An 18,904-nucleotide genomic window follows, 5' to 3' on the forward strand; every position below is an offset into this window, starting at 1 on the left:
CGTGACGACCCTACTTAGAGAACCTGGGCGCAGTAGAAGGTCGTCTTTAGACACCTGAGAGCTGAAATATGTGGCGATTCTGTGGGAAGGTATTAGGACAAGGCTCAGTGGGGAAACAACCTAAACATCTCTTTTCCCTGCACCCCCCACCTCATCTCGCAGAGACTCCAACTCTGTTGGAACGTACTCTCCCAAGTGCTTAGTAAAATGCTCTGCACACAATAGGCGCTCAAAAAATACCACTGACTGATTGATAATGGTGGGGGACGGAGGGGAGGGGAGAAGCTAGTTTGAGAGTGGATGAGGCAAGGGCATCATGCTGGCCAGGAATCAATCAATTAATCAGTCGGTGGCATTTGTTGATCACTTATTGCGTGCAGAGCACTGTTCCCAGGGCCCGACAGAGTACAATACAACAGGGTTGGCAGACACTTTCCCTGCCCTCAGGGAGCTTATGGTCTAGAGGAGGAGTTTGGCTGGCAGGGAGGTTACCACAAAGTTAGTATGTTTCCTGGGACCTTCCTCCCTCAAGAGACTTTTCTGTTTTCCCTCTCATTAATTTATCATAAAGGTGTCTTCCACTGTAGACTGTAAGCTCCTTGTGGAGAGGGATCATGTCTACCAACTTCACTGCATTGTACTTGCCAAGCATTTAGTGCAGCGCTCTACATAACGTAAGCGCTCAGTTAATGTGATTGATTGTAAGCTCATCGTGGGCAAGGAATGGGACTGTTTAGTGTACTCTCCCGAGCGCTTACTACAGTGCAGATAGGATTGACTGAATAATGAATTGATTAACTGATTGACTGATGAGACACCATCAGGGCTCAACCACATCCCTCAGGTAGGTCTTGTCTTATTCTGTCGAGTCGTCTCCGATCCATAGCGATGCCGTGGACCCATCTCTCCCAAAACGCCCCATCTCCATCTGCAATCATTCTGGTAGTGGACCCGTAGAGTTTTCTTGGTCAAAATCCGAAAGCGGTTTACCACTGCCTCCTTCCGCACAGTAAACCTAAGTCTCCGCCCTCGACTCTCTCCCTTGCCGTTGCTGACCAGCAAGGGTGAGTTTTGATTTGAAGCAGATGGCCTGCCGCTCGCTAGCCATTGCCCAAGCTAGGAATGGAATGGACGGGCCTCTGCTTGACTCTCCCTCCCGTAGTCGAGACTGGTAGAGGACTGGAAACTCTCCAGATGGACCCTGAGAGGGGCCTCAGTTGGGAGGAGAGCCAAATGTTCCCAAATGTCAAACTTCTCTACAAGATTTCTGTGTCTTCTAAGGCCAGTCCAGTGGGAAAGGGCCTTAATTGAACCAGAAGTGGTTTCATTTAGGCATTAGAAGGATTGCCAAATATATAACATTATGGCAATACTACTTTCTCTGGGCCCGACGTGGCTGGAACTTAACCTTTTCAGCCCCACACATGCTCATAAGCGAATTTCACCGACAGTGGAATCTTCTCCCAAAACAAAGGACGGCTATATATAGGAAGGATATCCTGAGGCAGTAGGATAACTTTAATCAATCATAATTTGGGTACTTATTAAGCTTACTTTGTACAAAGTGCCAGGCTAATTCCTGGGGATGGTAGACGGTAATCAGTTGAGACTCAGTCCCTGACCCACATGGGGCTGACAATCTAATTTATAATTAGATTTATAATTTATATATTTATATTAATGTTTGCCCCCCTCCCCCCCGCAGACTGTAAGCTTGTGATGGGCCGGGAATGTGTCTGTTATATTGTTAGTGCTTAGTACAGTGTTCTGCACACAAGAACTGCTCAATAAATATGACTGGTTTGTCTGACTGACTAAAAGATAGGGAGAATAGATGTTTTCTCTCTTTTTTAGTTGAGGAAACTGAGGTCCAGAGAGGTTAGGAGTCTTGCCCTTCATTATCATCATCATCATTTTCATGACTGGTGTTTATTGAGTGCTTCCTATATTAAGTGCTTGGGAGAGTCCAGTACAACAGAGTTGAGAGATCACGCAGCAGGTCAGCAGCAAAATGGGGATGAGTGAAGAAGTTTGAGTCCTCTTTCTGGAAATAATGCAGGATAAGGAGGATCTTGGGAAAACCCATAAAAAAAGCCTTAGTGGAAAGAATCTTATCAAATGCCTGATTCGCCTACTCAAATAGTCAATGCCATTTGGGATCTTATCCTGAGTATTGCAGGTCTACAACATTAGCCCTGCTTCTCAACGCACCAACGTTCATCGACTGCCTCCTCTCGATTTCCTCTGGGGCAATAAAAAAGGCGCTCTTGAAGAAGAAAGGGCTACGAGGCAAATAAACTAGAATCATCCCTCTTCTTTCCCACCTGCCTTTGCAGCCCTCAATCACCATGAAGGTCCTCATCCTGGCCTGCCTGGTGGCTGTTGCCGTGGCAATGCCCGTGAGTATGGCGAGTCAGAAGGTCGGTTCTTTAAATCTATTTTCCCCTGGGTTTCAGAAGGAAGGACGGGAGAATAGCTCACACTTTGAGCCGCACTGGGGTCAGGGGCTAAGGCGGGCTGGACGGGGTTTAGCGTCTGCTTAACCCCGGGAAAGGCAGGGAACGTGTTGGGAAGGAAGGAGGGCAGACCCAGCGTAGAATCTGGAAGAGGGATAAGAAGAGGCCGAACGGCAAATGGTTGATGATAGGCACCTTAAATCTAGTCACTTTTCTGAATGGCAAGCTGGCATCTCTCCAACTCCCATGACTCTGGTTGTACCCCTGAATTGGTCTACAGTCAGTGTGTGTAGGCGGGGTGGAGGAGAGTTAATAATAATAATAATAATGTTGGTATTTGTTAAGCGCTTACTATGTGCCGAGCACTGTTCTAAGCGCTGGGGTAGACACAGGGGAATCAGGTCGTCCCAAGTGGGGCTCACAGTCTTCACCCCCATTTTACAGATGAGGTAACTGAGGCCCAGAGAAGTTAAGTGACTTGCCCAGAGTCACACAGCTGACAAGTGGCAGAGCCGAGATTCGAACCCATGACCTCTGACTCCAAAGCCCGGGCTCTTTCCACTGAGCCATGAAAAAGACACAACATTATGGCAGCCAGGCCCCCACGGAGCTCAGCGGGTCAGACAGGCCCATTGTCAGTGGCGGCAGCCCCGTCCCTCGGTGCGGTGCGTGGGGTTCACAGTGTCACATAGGCACAACGCTGCAGTGGCCCTGCCCCAGTTGGACAGGTATTCTCTCAATGCCACCAATTTGGGTAATTTTTTGGAAGATGGTTCTGCCTCGGCTCCAGATATAATTGTCCGAGCAATGAAGCGTCAAAATTCAATGTGCTGAACGCTGTCACAAGCAATACTTGCTGGGGTCCTTGCCTCTACATTCCTCCTAACTCCATCGTTTGCTTAAACCTGTGCTTCATTCCTCAAATGCCTTCTTGGGTGAGAGCCCTCCGAGCACTTCTTCTTTCTTCAAGGAGAGATGTGGGAGGGTTTTTTGGTTTTTTAAACTGTATTTGTTGAGCGCTCATTTTGTGCCAGGCACTCTATTAAGCGCCGGGGTAGACATAAGCTAATCAGGTTGGACACCGTCTCCGTCCCACATGAGGCTCACAGTATTAATCCCCATTTTACAGATGAGGCAGCTGAAGCACAGAGAATTTAAGCGACTTGCTCAATGTCACACAGCAAACAAGTGATGAGGTCAGGATTAGAACCCAAGTCCTTCTGACTCCCAGGAAGGGCTGCTAGGCCATGCTGCCTCTCAGGCAGTCACTCAGCCCCTCCACATCCTATACCTTCACCCATATACGCATTCACACAAACGCACACACAGTGGGGTCACTCATGAAGCCTAAACTTTTCTCTGTTCCTTTCAGGAGTCACCCAGCAGCAGTTCATCCAGTGAGGTGAGTTGCTGTTCCTGTTTCCTCTTTCAGCTAGGCTGGAATCCCCGAGAGGTCCCGAATGGTTAGGGATTGTCTATATTGTTGCCGAACAGAACTTCCCAAGCGCTTAGGACAGGGCTCTGCCCACAGTAAGCGCTCAATAAATACAACTGAATGAATAAAAAAGGGCAATTCAAAGTGCATTCTCCCTACTCTTTAATAATAACAATCATGTTGGTATTTGTTAAGCGCTTACTATGGGCCGAGCACTGTTCTAAGCGCTGGGGGAGACACGGGGGAATCAGGTCGTCCCACGTGGGGCTCACGGTCTTAATCCCCATTTTACAGATGAGGTAACTGAGGCACAGAGAAGTGAAGTGACTCGCCCAAAGTCACACAGCTGACAAATGGCAGAGCTGGGAATCGACCTCATGACCTCTGACTCCAAAGCCCATGCTCGTTCCACTGAGCCACGCTGCTTCTCTAACCTTTAGCCTGGGAACCCCAGGTAGAGCAAGGACCGTGTCCAACCTGATATCTACCCCAGTGTATAGTACAGTGCTTGGCATCTAAGCGCTCAACTAGTACCATTATCATCCTCATCCAGGCTCCAGTAGCTGCCAGTCACTTTACACAGCAAAGATTAGTGGGAGGAGGGGCGTGATGGACATCACCTTTGGTCTGTGAAGGCAGCCTTAGAGTGAATTTATTGGGGCGGTCGATCTGTATTCTGTTAGCCACGGCAAGTATTATAAATTAATCAAATCTCAGCCCATGGAGGGAGTAATTTTGGGAACCCCCTCCGGGGTCCATGTACACTGGAAAGAGCGTGGGCTTTGGAGTCAGAGGTCATGAGTTCGGATCCCGGCTCTGCCACTTGTCAGCTGTGTGACTGTGGGCGAGTCACTTCACTTCTCTGGGCCTCAGTTCCCTCATCTGGAAAATGGGGATTAAGACTGTGAGCCCCACGTGGGACAACCCGATTCCCCTGTGTCTACCCCAGCGCTTAGAACAGTGCTCGGCACATAGTAAGCGCTTAACAAATACCAACATTATTACTTTCTCACCTGGGTACATTTTCCTTGCGTTCAGTACAGTGCTCTCAACATAGCAGGAGCTTAATAAGTGCCATTCCTGCTCCTGCTACAACTAACAGGGCTCAGCTCTTAGAAGTAAGCGCTTAACAAATGCCATCACGATTATTACTATTTCTTCTACCTTTTCTAATAATAATAATAATAATGTCAGTATTTGTTAAGCGCTTACTATGTGCCAGGCACTGTTCTAAGTGCTGGGGGTGGGGGGGGGCTACAAGGTGACCAGGTTGTCCCACGTGGGGCTCACAGTCTTAATCCCCATTTTCCATATGAGGTAACTGAGGCCCAGAGAAGTGAAGCGACTTGCCCAAGGTCACACAGCTGACAAGAGACGGAGTCAGGATTAAAATCCATGACCTCTGACTCCCAAGCCCTGGGCCATGCTTCTTCTACTCCAATTATGACTTGTAGTTATGCCCCCCGCAAGACTGGGAGCCCTTCGTGGGCAGGGGGTGTCACTCTTTATTGCTGTATTGTATTTTCCAAGTGCTTAGTACAGAGCTCTGAACAGGGTAAGCATTCAATAAATGTGATCGAATGAATACTGGTTCAACCGCCACTATTAACACCCTCCAGCTGGAGCCCCGAGGGGGTGGGAGCTTCAGGGTTCAGTGGATTGGGTCTCGGGCGGTGATTTCTCTGGGGTGAGAATCCCTCCCACCTGCGTGTACTGCTTAGTTTGTCCATCTGAAATTGTAAACACCTTGAAGGTCGGGCCTTTTCATCTACTTCTGCTATTCTCCGCTCCGCGGTTAGTGCAGCGCCTTGCACAGCGTAGACGTCGAGGAAATGTAATCGATTGAATTCTTGTAGTTTAACCAGTTTTCACTGAGGGTGAGATTATATTCTTCCTGTTCCCCCATCTGCCCCGACTCCCTCTTTCGATTAGGAGCCCCTTACCAGCCAGGGGTCTCATCTGAATTGATTCTGTGTACTCTGCCTACAGCTTAGAACAGTGCTTTCCACATTGTGAGGACACGGTACGGCTAAGGATAATCGCAGTGATAACGCTCTCACCGGAATTCTCCTTTTCTTTCTTTAAGGAAGCTCCCAGGCTGCTGACAAAAGTAAGGTATTTTTTTCTTTAAATATGGTAAAGCCTTGTGTGTCTACTGTAGGTTTATGACAACTGTGCTTTTTTTCTTTAACAGAAGCGCATCCTAAGAAACCAAGAATACTACCTTCCCCATCTGGTAAAAAACACTTTCAAAATATTGTTGTTAGTAATAATGATATTTGTTAAGCGCTTAACTGTGTGCTAAGCACTCTGCTGCAAGATACCAGCTCTGGGGTAGATACAAGATAATGAGGTCCCCCATGGGAGTCACAGTCTAAGTAGGAGAGAGAACAGGCACTGAATCCTCATTTTCAAATGAGGGAAGTGAGGCCCGGAGAGTGAAGTGACTTGCCCAAGGACACAGAGCAGATACGTGGCCGAGACGGGATTAGAAGCCAGGTCGTCTGACTTCCAGGCCCGTGTTCTTTCCATCAGTTCATGCTGCTTCTCATGTTTGCAGCTCTCCTCGTTGTGACTGTTTTGCCCTCACCCGGTTTCTCCCTCCTCTTCCTCTTTCCCCCCACAGTGCTAGCTCTACTTCCTAATGCGTGGCTCAGTGGAAAGAGCCCGGGCTTCGGAGTCAGAGGTCGTGAGTTCGACTCCCGGCTCTGCCACTCGTCAGCTGTGTGACTGTGGGCGAGTCACTTCGCTTCTCTGTGCCTCAGTTCCCTCATCTGGAAAATGGGGATTAAAAGTGCGTGAGCCCCACGGGGGACAACCTGATTACCCTGTATCGCCCCCAGCGCTTAGAACAGTGCTCGGCACCTAGTAAGCCCTTCACAAATAACAACATTATCATTATTAATAATAACAATAACAGTGATGGTATGTGTTAAGCGTTTACATAAAGAGATTGAACCCCCATTTTACAGATGAAGATGCTGAGGCATAGAGAGGTTAAGTGATTTGCCCAAGGTCAAAGAGCTGATTGTCAGATTGTACCCTCCCAAGCACTTAGTACAGTGCTCTGCACACAGTAAGCACTCAATAAATCAGATTGAATGGATGAATGACAAGTGATGGAGGCTGGATTAGAACCCAGGTCCTCTGACTCCCAGGCCAGTGCTCTTTCCACTAGACAACACTGCTCCCCTTTTGAAGAAATATTTCGGCTTCAACTTGGGTTCCTCCCGCTGGCTGATTCTGGGCTGGCAGAGCTCCAGAATGAGGAGGTAAATCAGTCAATCAGTGGCATTTACTGAGCGCTTACTGTGTGCAGAGCACTGTACTAAGCACTCGGGGGAGTTCAACGTAGCAGAATCGATTAGACCGTGAGCCCGTCATTGGGTAGGGATTGCCTCTATCTGTGGCCGAATTGTACATTGCAAACGCTTAGTACAGTGCTCTGCACATAGTAAGCGCTCAATAAATATGATTGAACGAATGAATCGGTAGTCACATTCGCTGCCAACAAGGAGCCGACAGTCTAGAGGTGATCAGACGGGGATTCCTGAGACCAGAGTTGGCCGTCTAAAATCCATCCGCTTTTCTTCGGCAGGAGGAATCCAGAAGCAGCTCATCCAGTGAGGTAAGACACCTAATGGAAAGTCAGTGCTCCAGCACGGAGCAGGAGGGGGTTGGGCTGCTTCCATGTGGGGGCAACGACATATCTGGGGCGGGGGGTGACGGTATTTGTTAAGCGCTTACTATGTGTCGGCCCTGGATGAAAGCAAATCGGGGTTGGACGCAGTCCCTGTCCCATATGAGGCTCACGCTGTCAATCCCCATTTTACAGATGAGGTAACTGAGGCCCAGAGAAGTGACGTGACTCGTCCAAAGTTACACAGCAGTCAAGTGGCAGAGCCGGGATTAGAACCCAAGTCCTTCTGACCCCCAGGCCTGTGCTCTATTCTCTAGGCCAGGCTGCTTAGGAGTCTGGGGGAGAGAAGGCACTTTCGGTGTGAACATTTGGCCTCATTTGGCCTCCTTGGATGTCTACTCTGTTTTTTGTATTTTCCCGGTCACTGATCCCCTTTGCTCTGGCAGTGTAGACACGGTCTAGGGCTGGCAGAGGGTGTCCCCTCAGCTGCTTTTTCTATCAACCCATTCCTTAAGGGGACACCCGGGAATCCACGAGGTCCAGGTCCTCGGGCCTCTCCATCACGCTCCCCGAGAGGAGTTCCGACGGCGATCAGCATTTCGAAGGCAATGGGGTTGGTTTTATGGGGCAAAGTTCTTGTTCTAGACTCCAGTGTAAGCTTTTTCTCGGTGTGTCTGGTCGGGCCTTCCCTCCCAAGCCCAAGGGAGAATCAAACCAATCACATGTCCCAATAATGCATAAAACTAGTCTATTCTCCTTTTTTGGAGATCACTCAGGCCTAGAGTGTGTGTGTGCGCGCGTGGAGCGGGGTCGGTGTTGCAAAAAAGGTTGGGAGACGATTGAGGCGTTCCCCGAATTCCCCAGAGGCATAGAGCACGGGCCTGGGAGTCAGAAGGTCATGGGTTCTAATCCCGGCTCTGCCACTTTTCATTCATTCATTCATTCATTCATTGAATCGTATTTATTGAGTTCTTACTGTGTGCACAGCCCTGAACTAAATGCTTGGGAGAGTACAATATCCTTGGGCGGGTCACTTAACTTCTCTGGGCCTCGGTTCCCTCATCTGTAAAATGGGGATTAAGACTCTGAGCCCTAAGTGGGGAAGGGTCTGTGTCTAACCCGAATTTCTTGTATCTACTCCAGAGCTTAGAACAGTGGCTGGCACATAGTAAGTGCTAAACAAATACCATAATTATTATTATTATCACTATGATTATTAATTCTGTTTTAAATTTTGACCAAGCACCACTGGCCAATCAATGTTTCCAACTCAGGGGCAAATCACCAAGTTAAGAACATAATAGTAATAATAATAATAATAACAATAATGGTAGTTGTTAAGTACTTACTATGTGCCGAGCACTGTTCTAAGCCCTGGGGAAGACACAAGATAATCAGGTTGACCCCATGTGGGGCTCACAGTCTTAATCCCCATTTTACAGATGAGGGAACTGAGGCACAGAGCAGTCAAGTGACTTGCCCAAAGCCACACAGCTGATTAGTGTTGGAGCTGGGATTACTAGATGGGCCCCAAATTATTTCTCCCCCGTTGTTGATGGGATGGTTGCTGGCTACATGGCTACATCTTTTTCTCACTCCTCCCCACTCACACATCCCTAAATCTTCTTTGGACTTCTAGCCCATAGATTTACCCAGAAGCCGCAGACCTTGAGAGTCAGAGGACCTGGGTTTTTATCCTGGCTCTGGCACTTCATTCTTCAGTAGTATTTATTGAGTGCTTACTATGTGCAGAGCACTGTACTAGCGCTTGCAAGTCACTTAACTTCTCTGGGCCTCAGTTTCCTCAAATATTAAAATGGGGATTCAATATCTGTTCTCCCTCCTACTTTCGATGAAAGGACCACGTGGGACCTGATGATCTTGTATCTACCCCAGTGCTTAGTACAGTGCTTGGCACATAGTAAGCACTTAATTGTGGTATTAAAGCCCTCTGTATTCAGTTGTATTTATTGAGCACTTATTGTACTAAGTGCTTGGAAAGTACAGTTCAGCAGTAGAGACAATCTCTCCCGACACTAGGCTTACTTGTACCTCCCTATGCTTTCGATCTGCACAACCTCCCGTTGAAACACATTCTACGCACTTAACAACTTCCGTATTTTTTCTTTTCCTAAGGAATCTACCCGTCCCACACTCAAAGTAAGACATTATCATTCCAGTTATTCTATTCTACTATTTGCCAGTGTGTTTGTATTTGTATAACGCTTGCTTTGTTTCCTATTTCCCAACAGAGACTTCTTCTGAAAGAGAAACCCATCTTGCATATCCTGGTAATGCTTCCAATGATTCATTTGCAAATGATTGACCAGACTGTAGAACGATATTAGAACGTTCTCCCAAAAACCTTTACCCTTCTATCTCACCCACAGTGGGTAACGATTTACACTATAAAGTCTTATTACGTTGATTTTACTAACTGAATGCTGCTTCTGGAGAGAGCAGGCTAGAAGACCAGTGGTGTCAACAGGAAGACGAGTCTGTAGAGTTGATTTATAGAATTACACCGACCAGAACATGATCCATGCTCTGATGCAGTGGTGCCTTAATGGAAGGAACTCTTGTACTGGCCGATCTCCTTTACATCCTTCCACTTCTTCTTGCAACCAGTTAATCAATAACAATGACTGGGCAACTATTGTTTGCAGAGATCTCAACTGAGCACTTGAGAGAGGACAAAAGAGTGGAAAAATATAATGATCCCTGTCAGTCTAGTGGGAGAGACAGATTCTTCAGTAAATTCCATGTAAGGGAGTACTCTGTTGGTCTGATTCTTGAGTGAAGAGTTCCGGAGTGCTTTTCACGCAAAAAGAGAGATTGGAGAGAGAGGGAGTGTTCAGTAGTGTTCAGGGATTGGGGGTGGGGGTTCAGTAGATAGCACATCTTCCCCAAGTCAGCAGCTAACCTAGAAACCGGCTCAGCTCGGAAGAACTAGCAGTCTCAAGTTGCAAAGAAAGTTGCTCCATCAATCACTTGATCAAGTAAGCTCCTCTCCTACTCTGTAAGCACCTTATAGGCAGGAATCACGTCTACCCACTCTATCCCACTGTATTCTCAATTAAGCTATCGGTCGATCATTCAGGGAAGACCCCGTGGAGGAGATCTGCTTTAATAAGCTTTTGAGGTCAGGGAGATTGGTAGTGGGCTATCAGAAATGAAACGGGAGGGAGTGCTAAACCAGAGGAAAGGCATGAGCAAGGGGTTGTCGGTGAGATAGGCCAGAGATCAGGTGAGCGTTGGAGCGGTGAAGTGTTCGGGTTGGGCTGTAGCGGAAGATTAGTGGGGTTAGGGAGGAAGGGAAAAAATGAAGGAGTGCCTTAAAACCTGCCTCTTAGATTCTCCCCGCGAACCACTTTGTTAACTGGGGATTGAGCCCTTATCGCTGGCAGCCTCCATCACCTTTCTCCCGAAGCTTCATTCACATTGTATTTTTTATGGTATTTGTTAAACGCTTACTATCTGCCTGGCCCTGTACTAAGCACTACGTTAGATATAAGCTAATCAGGTTGGATACAGGACCTGTCCCACATAGGGCTCACAGTCTTACTCCCCATTTTACAGTTGAGGTCAATGAGACTCAGAGAAGTGAAGCGACTTGCTCAAGGCCCCGCAGCAGACAAGTGGTGGAGTCGGGATTAGAATCCAGGTCCTTCTCATTCCCAAGCCAGTGCTCTATCCATTAAGCCGTGCTGAACCTCGTTTGCATTACGGGAAGGTTCCTTCACTTCCTAGGGATGATCCAGGGATACATTGGGCAGATCCTGGGCCCGGGTGGTTCTTAGAGCATCAAGAGCGGTGGTTCTGACACATAAAGATAATTTTCCCAAATCTAGCAGGGTGAGGGAAGGATAATTCTCCACCTTCTTCTCTACTTAGACCTGTGGCAAAGTAACACACGATTACAACACTCCTCTTTCTCCTTCCTTCTGAACACTTCCTCTCTATAAGGGCACAGAATTAAACCGGTGCTATGTTTCTCTTTACAGAAGGCTCCAGAGAGCTCTTCAAGTGAGGTAAGATTTTGAGTCCAGTTGTAGATGGGGATCGTGTCTGTTTATTGTTATATTGTTATTGTTTATTGTTGTTATACTGTTTATTGCTATATTGTACTCTCCCAAGTGCTTAGTACAGTTCTCTGCCCACAATAAACATTCAAAAATAGGCAAGGCGGTCTCTATGGCTGGGCTGGGCTGGACTCCTGGACTCCTCTTCTGAGAGTTCATCCTTGACACAAGCTTCTGTCTTAGACTGTTTGCCTGTCTGTTCGCTTTTTTGGGTACCAGGTAAATGTCAGCTTGCTAGGCATATCCCCTTCGGACCGACTACCCTTTCATTGAACATTTCCACTCCCAGTCCTGAACAGTTTCCTGCAGAAACGCTCTGGGCATGTCACTCCCCTTCTCAAAAACCTCCAGTGGTTGCCTATCAACCTCCGCACATAACCAAAACTTCTCACTCTGGGCTTCAAGGCTGTCCATCACCTTGCCCCCTCCTACCTCTCCTCCCTTCTCTCTTTCTACCGCCCACCCCGTAGGCTCCACTCCTCTGCCGCCCACCTCCTCACCGTCCCCCGTTCTCGCCCATCCCGCCGTCGACCCCCGGCCCACGTCCTCCCGCGGTCCTGGAACGCCCTCCCTCCTCACCTCCGCCACACTAACTCTCTTCTCCTCTTCAAAGCCCTACTGAGAACTCACCTCCTCCGAGAGGCCTTCCCACACAGAGCTTCCCCTTCTCCCTCTGCTGCCTCTCTGTCCCCCTTCACCTCCCCTCAGCTAAGTCCCCTTTCCCCCCCGCTTTCCCTCTGCTCCTCCCCCTCTCCCTTCCCCTCCCCTCAGCACCGTGCTCGTCCGCTCATTTGTATAGATTTTTATTACCCTATTTATTTTGTTAATGAGACGTACATCCCCTTGATTCTATTTATTGCTACTGTTTTTGTCCCTCAGTCTCCCCCGATTAGACTGTGAGCCCGTCAATGGGCAGAGATTGCCTCTATCTGTTGCCGAATTGTACATTCCAAGCGCTTAGTACAGTGCTCTGCACATAGTAAGCGCTCAATAAATACTATTGAATGAATGAATGAACATCTAAATTTGGGGTAAATGAGAGCAAGTTTGGTAATCTCTAAAGGACCCGGTTTTTTTATATTTGTTAAGTGCTCACTATGTGCCAGGCACTGTACTAAGTGCCGAGGTAGTTACGAGCTAATTACCTAATAGACCTTGTCCCATAGGGCGCTCACAGTCTTAACCCCCATTTTACAGCTGAGGGAACTGAGGCACAGAGAAGTGAAGTGACTCGCCCAAGGTCACACAGCCACTCATCTCCCGGGATTATATCTACGTCCTTCTGACTCCCGGGCCCGTGCTCTATCCACCAGGACATGCAACTTCTCTAATTGAGTGTAGAGTTTTGGTACATCAAAGCTGGAGCCACTGGAGCCAACTTCAATCTTAGATAGTTGTTCCCTGGAAAATCCCCAGGTGCAAATCAATCGTGTCTCCAAAGAAATGGGATTCACAGGCCAGAATTTAGTCAGACCCAATAGCCAGATTGAACAGTAAAACCAAACCATGACAGTTCTGACAATCTCAGACCCACCTGAGTTTCTCCATGAGGAAAGCATCGTGTTAGATAGATGCTAACCAGTCCTGGGCTCTCTATCCAAGCGATTCTGGGTAGCTTATTACTCATTTCTTTTCCTTGAATGATTAAATTCTCTGGACAACCATTGACTGCTTTATGCTTGCAAACCATGAAACTAAAACTGTTTTATCTTTTTTCTCATCCCAAGGAATCTGACAGTGCTGCTGAAGTAAGGAACTTTTATTATCTTTGAAAACCCTTTAACGTCCTCCATTAGGTGTTCTGTTTTATAATCAGTGATTTGTCTGGTTTTTTTCAGAAACGTCTTCTGAGGGAGAGAGAGTTCTATCAACAGCAGCTGGTAAGGATTCCCCTGTAACCTAATGACAGTGGATTGTGACTTCAGTTGGGAGAGGACAGTTTTCCTACCTCTCTGACCCTCCCACTCCTTTACCCTATTCCGAATCAGTCAAGAAACTCAGAACTATCCTCCTGTTCTGTTCCTGCCTCTATTCACCTATGGCCAGGCTTTCACAGCCAGAACCAAAACCAAAATTAAATCAATTATCCTGATAATCTAGACAGAAAACCCTCTTAAACCTGAATTAGTAGCAGAATGCATGGACCGTACCATCCGTGATCTAGTGGGAATCAACAGCTGTAAGGCCGGGCTACTCAAGCCCAGATACCCTGCAAATTCAGGGGAAAAAAACCTGCCTGAATAGAGGGAGATAATTGCCAAACCTCCATCTGTCGTTGGGCTGTAGAAAGCAGGACTGTGTGAGGTGATGAACCTCTTGGGGGGTGACGGGGAGGATTCGCTTAGCTATTATAAATGATTCTTGCGCATTCTGGAGGAGCTCATTTACTTCACAAAATGAGCAGGATCCTGCCGAAGAGAAGATCCCTAGCCAGGATTCACCTCGGGAAAGAAATTGCTTCCTCTCACTTCCGTTTACGATAGACATCTGCCACGGCCTTCATCGCCCCCTTCCCCCCGGCCCTCGGCAGTCCAGTCGTGATAGCCGATGGTGGTCCCAAGCCCGGATCAGGGTGGCAACCTGTCCCACAGGCTGGTCCGGGGACATCTCACATGTTTTCAACTGGCCCGTTGAAAACTGAGAGTCAATCCTTGCTCTCATCCCCTCAATGGTAAGACATTGGACATCTTGATGTCTGGTATCTTTATTGCAAACGTTCAGGTTCCCTCTGCCTTGCCTGGGCCCCTGGAATGAGCTCAGAAGCAGCACCCGTGTTTACGGACCTGGGAGGAGAGCTCAGTGGGTACGGTGCAAATCGTTGGGGGTTTAACCCCCAAAGCCTCCCCCAAGGTCACACTCTCGATTGTGCGGATTCAAGCATATCATTACATACTTTACCCATATAGGGCTAATCACATAACATGACTATTGCTTCCAAATTGACCAAAGGATTAGTTTCCCCCTAATAACCCAAGGGACCATCCTAATTACCTCTCCTCTCTCCCATCCCTCCCTCACCAACTTTAGCCTCTGGTCCTGGTCACTCCACTCTACACTGAGTAGCGCCCTCGTGACACTAATGAATTAGAGTGGATTAACGTATCGGGTATACTATTATTCATTCGTTCGTATTTATTGAGTGCTTACTGTGTGCAGAGCAGTATAGTGAACAGTTTGGGGAACTGCAAATTATGTGTGCTGTTTTCTTTCCTTCTAGGATGAACTCAACGAACGTTATCGTCAGCTTGAACCCTACTAAACTGATTATGAGTGCGCTATTTTCTTTCTTTTTAGGATGAATATTATCGTCAGTTTGAACCCGACTTCTACCCTCGGGCTTATCCGAAAAAAGAAGTCATGCCCTACCCGCTGGAATATTTTATCCCTCAAGCAGCAGTGTACAGCATCCCCCAGCTGGTATATAGGGTCCCTCAAGAAGTAACCTTTCCCAGTCCTCTCCGTTTCCGCTACGCTTTTCCTCAGCCAACCCTCCCCGTTGAGGTGAGCTCAGTTCCAGGGCTGGGACTGTGATTTCAGGGGCTTGTCAGAAGAAATGAGTAACGTAGAAATGAGAGAAAACAGCAGTTAAATGAATTGCATAGGAAAAGGAGAAAAAGCATTTGGTTCAATCGAACGATGCTATTTGGGAAGCAACATGGCTTAGTGGAAAGAGCACGAACCTGGGAGTCGGAGGACATGAGTTCTAATTCTAATTCTACCAGGTGTTTGCTGTGTGACCGTGGGCAAGTCGCTTCAATTCCCAACTATAAAAACGAGATTCAAAACCTCTGTTCTCCCTCCTACTTGATCCGTGAGCTCAGTGTAGGTCAGGGACTGTGTCCGACATAATTAACTTGTATCTACCCCAGCGCTTAGAGCAGCGCCGGACACATAGTAAGTGCTTAACAAATACCATAAACAAATCGAGCACTTACTGTGGGCAGAGCACCTTTTAATGAGTTTGGGAGAATGTAATGAAACAGAGCTGGTGACACTGTCCACAGGGAATTTACGGGAGCTTACGGTCTATTGTATGGGTAAAACCAAGCCAGACCAAGGGAATAGTTCAGATTCTGGCACTCCTCCATTAAAATGTGAGCCACTGGTGGGTAAGGAATGTGTCATTTCATTATTCCGTATTGCCCACAAGTGACTACTGGAGCTAAGCAAAGCCTAGCACACCAATGAGCTTCCCGTTTCAAACTCCCCCAAAGAGAAAATTGAGTTTTCTGTTTCCTGGCAAATGCCATAATTATACAGAAAATGCTTCTCCTTTGATGAGAGCCATCAACTCTTTTTTTGTTTCTAACTCTTTCAGAGGAAGTAAGAAGACTTCTCTGGGATACCTACCACCTCCAAGACTTTGGTAAGTCTCTGCTTCATTGGAGATAGAAGCTAAAAGTGGTCCATCTAAAGCTATTTCTCTCTGAGACACGGTACAAAAAGAAACAGAGTGTGGCCTACGGGATAGTGCAAAGGGCTGGGAATCAGGAGAACTTGATTTTAATCCTGGCTCTGCCACATGTCTGCCAGGTGACCTTGGGCAAGTCACTTAAATTCTCTAGGCCTCAGTTTCCTCATCTGTAAAAAGAAGATTAAGACTGTGAGCTCCATGTAGGTCTTTCACTGAGTCAACCTTGATTAACTTGAATCTACCCCAGAGCTTAGTACGGTGTCTGGCAAATAGTAAGTACTTAACAAATGTCATTAAAAAATATGCTGAAGCATATTGCGCCGTGTTCTTTATCAAAATTTATTTCACCTGGGCCTTGGTTGGTTGATGACATATTTGAAGTTTGGCACTGAGGTCTTTGTTGCCTAAATAGAGTTTATCTACAGAGTGGGGTTATGCAAAGAGACGAAACTGGTCTTCATCTAAAATTGCTCCCAGGGCAAAGCAAAGGTCGTAGCAGGAAGATCCCTTGGGGTGGTCTCCTTGTTTCAAACAAGATCCTCAGCTGGAGCCTTTTCCCAGCAAGAATTTCCCCACAGTAGGAAAACCCCTGAAGACCAAACCTTAGAAATCATTGTTTTCTAATCCTCAGCCAGGACACCATCCCAAACTCACAAATGTAAGCAACTAGTTTCCTTGAATTATTGAGTTGTCTTCAGTGGGCAAAATCCATAAAGAAATCTAGAGCCAGACTAGATTTGGAAAAGCAGCTCTGGTAGTGGTTACCTTGGTTTTCCTCCGTCTCTTCTGACCTTAAATAATAATTTTAAAAAAACATTTTCTGGCAATCCCTGGAAAAGGGTGTCATATTGGAAATCCTGATGGGTACTGAAATCTCATGCTGCTCCAAGTTATCGCCTAATTCCTATTTCCTTATGATCAACTCCCAGTTACGTATGAAATTTTAAAACTCGGATCCTATGTAGAGGAAACTTGACACTTCATCCGTTCTTTTAGCCACTTTACAAAGTCTCCAGTCAATCTATCAGCAATATTTACTGAGCATCTACTGGGGACAGACTGCATTGCTCTAAACACTTCCATGGCTTAGGAGTCAGGAGTTCTAATCCCAGATCCACCACCTGTCAGCTGTGCGACTCTGGGCAAGTCCCTTAACTTGTCTGTGTCTCAGTGACCTCATCTGGAAAATGGGGATTAAGACTGTGAGTCCTACGTGGGACAACCTGAAGACTGTAAGCCTCATGTGGGACAACCTGATTACCCTGTATCTACCCCAGCGCTTAGAACGGTGCTCGGCACATAGTAAGCGCTTAACAGATGCCAAAATTACTATTATTATTACTTGGGAGAGTACAATAGATTGAATAGACATGTTCCCTGCCCTTGGGGAGCTTACAATCTAGCCTTCAACTACTGATCTAGACTACTTGTAAATCTGTTATGTCGGGCATGTCCACAACAGGACGTGACTAACCAAGAGAACTATAGAGACCGATTTTCTCTAACCGAATAATAGGACCTGCAAAGAAACCATTCCAGATGACTTTATAAAAAACTAACCGTACGTTTCCTTTTCCTCTGCAGATCTGAATGAAAATCCCATTCTCTGTATGTGATCTCTCATCTATCTGTGTTTAAGATATAGCACCATATTTCCGAAAACCTTGAGCAAGTTGTTAATTTAGAATGACACAATACTGATCAGGAGAATCGTTTTGCTGTTCTTCCTACTCCAAACAGTTCGCTGTCTCTAAATCTCAGGGCTATGGGGAGCTCCGGTATCTTCAGGGACCAGAGGATGTAGGCCCTGCTTCTGCCATGGAAATTTTAAATTATTTAACTTACTGATGCCACCATTTCTAGTAGCTGTGTACAGTAACCACGTTATTTTCTTTCCTATCTTTTCAATAAATTGAATTTTCATCCACTTCTGCTTTTCCTGTTTTTATTGTCATTCTTCACCCTTAATCTGGGTCCTGAAGATGAATGACCTGCATAATGACACTAAAATTTGGTCGGTTTTTATAAATTGGTCTTCAAAGTAAAATCGAGACTGTCTGAAGCTAAGGTTCATTTTCTCTACAAAGAGAGGTTACTAACCATCCATCACAAAATCCATGAGGAACCGAGAAGGGGGTTGGGTAGGTGGGTGAATGAGTTCCCCGAGAAGACTGGGTGCAGAGACTGAAATTGGAAATTCTGGAAGAGACAGGGAAGCTTTTTTTTAATTAACTGTACTGGTTAAGTCCTTACTATGTGCCAAGCACTGTACTAAGCACGGTGTAGATACAAGGCAAGAAGTTTGGACACAGCCACCTGAGCCACTAAGGGCTTACAGTCTAAGTAGGATGGAATAGGATTGAATCCCCATTTTACAGATGAAGTCACTGAGGCCCAGAGAAGTGAAGCAACTTGCCCGGGGCCACACAGCATTCTAGTGCCAGAGCCAGGATTAGAGCCCAGATCCTTTGACTCCCGGGCCTGTGTTCTTTCCACTAGACCACGCCGTTTCCCTTCTTTAATAAAATTTCCTGTCTCCGTGTGATTTTGACTAGGTTAAAGATGTGCTTTTTTCATTCAATAGTATTTATTGAGCGCTTACTATGTGCAGAGCACTGTACTAAGCACTTGGAATGTACAAATCGGCAACAGATAGAGACAGTCCCTGCCCATTGACTGGCTTACAGTCTAATTGGGGGAGACAGACAGACAAAAACAATAGCAATAAATAATAATAATAATGTTGGTATTTGTTAAGCGCTTACTATGTGCAGAACACTGTTCTAAGCGCTGGGGTAGACACAAGGGAATCAGGTTGTCCCACGTGGGGCTCACAGTCTTAATCCCCATTTTACAGATGAGGTAACTGAGGCACAG

General features: G+C 46.7%; 1 protein-coding gene across 1 annotated transcript; it reads left to right on the forward strand.

Annotated features, from left to right (window-relative positions):
* Positions 1–2,333: 2,333 nt before the first annotated feature.
* Positions 2,334–17,619, forward strand: CSN1 (uncharacterized LOC103170570; the record flags this gene model as incomplete). Its single annotated transcript, NM_001291854.1, is given in 13 exon segments — positions 2,334–2,399; positions 3,829–3,858; positions 5,978–6,001; positions 6,086–6,127; positions 7,490–7,519; positions 9,668–9,691; positions 9,784–9,822; positions 11,536–11,562; positions 13,341–13,361; positions 13,452–13,493; positions 14,908–15,114; positions 15,932–15,979; positions 17,612–17,619. Coding segments are annotated over 12 exon segments (546 nt in total). The 3' UTR covers positions 15,941–15,979; positions 17,612–17,619.
* Between the last annotated feature and the right edge of the window lie 1,285 nt (positions 17,620–18,904).

The sequence above is a fragment of the Ornithorhynchus anatinus genome, chromosome 10 (assembly GCF_004115215.2).
Source record: "Ornithorhynchus anatinus isolate Pmale09 chromosome 10, mOrnAna1.pri.v4, whole genome shotgun sequence".
NCBI lineage: Eukaryota > Metazoa > Chordata > Mammalia > Monotremata > Ornithorhynchidae > Ornithorhynchus > Ornithorhynchus anatinus.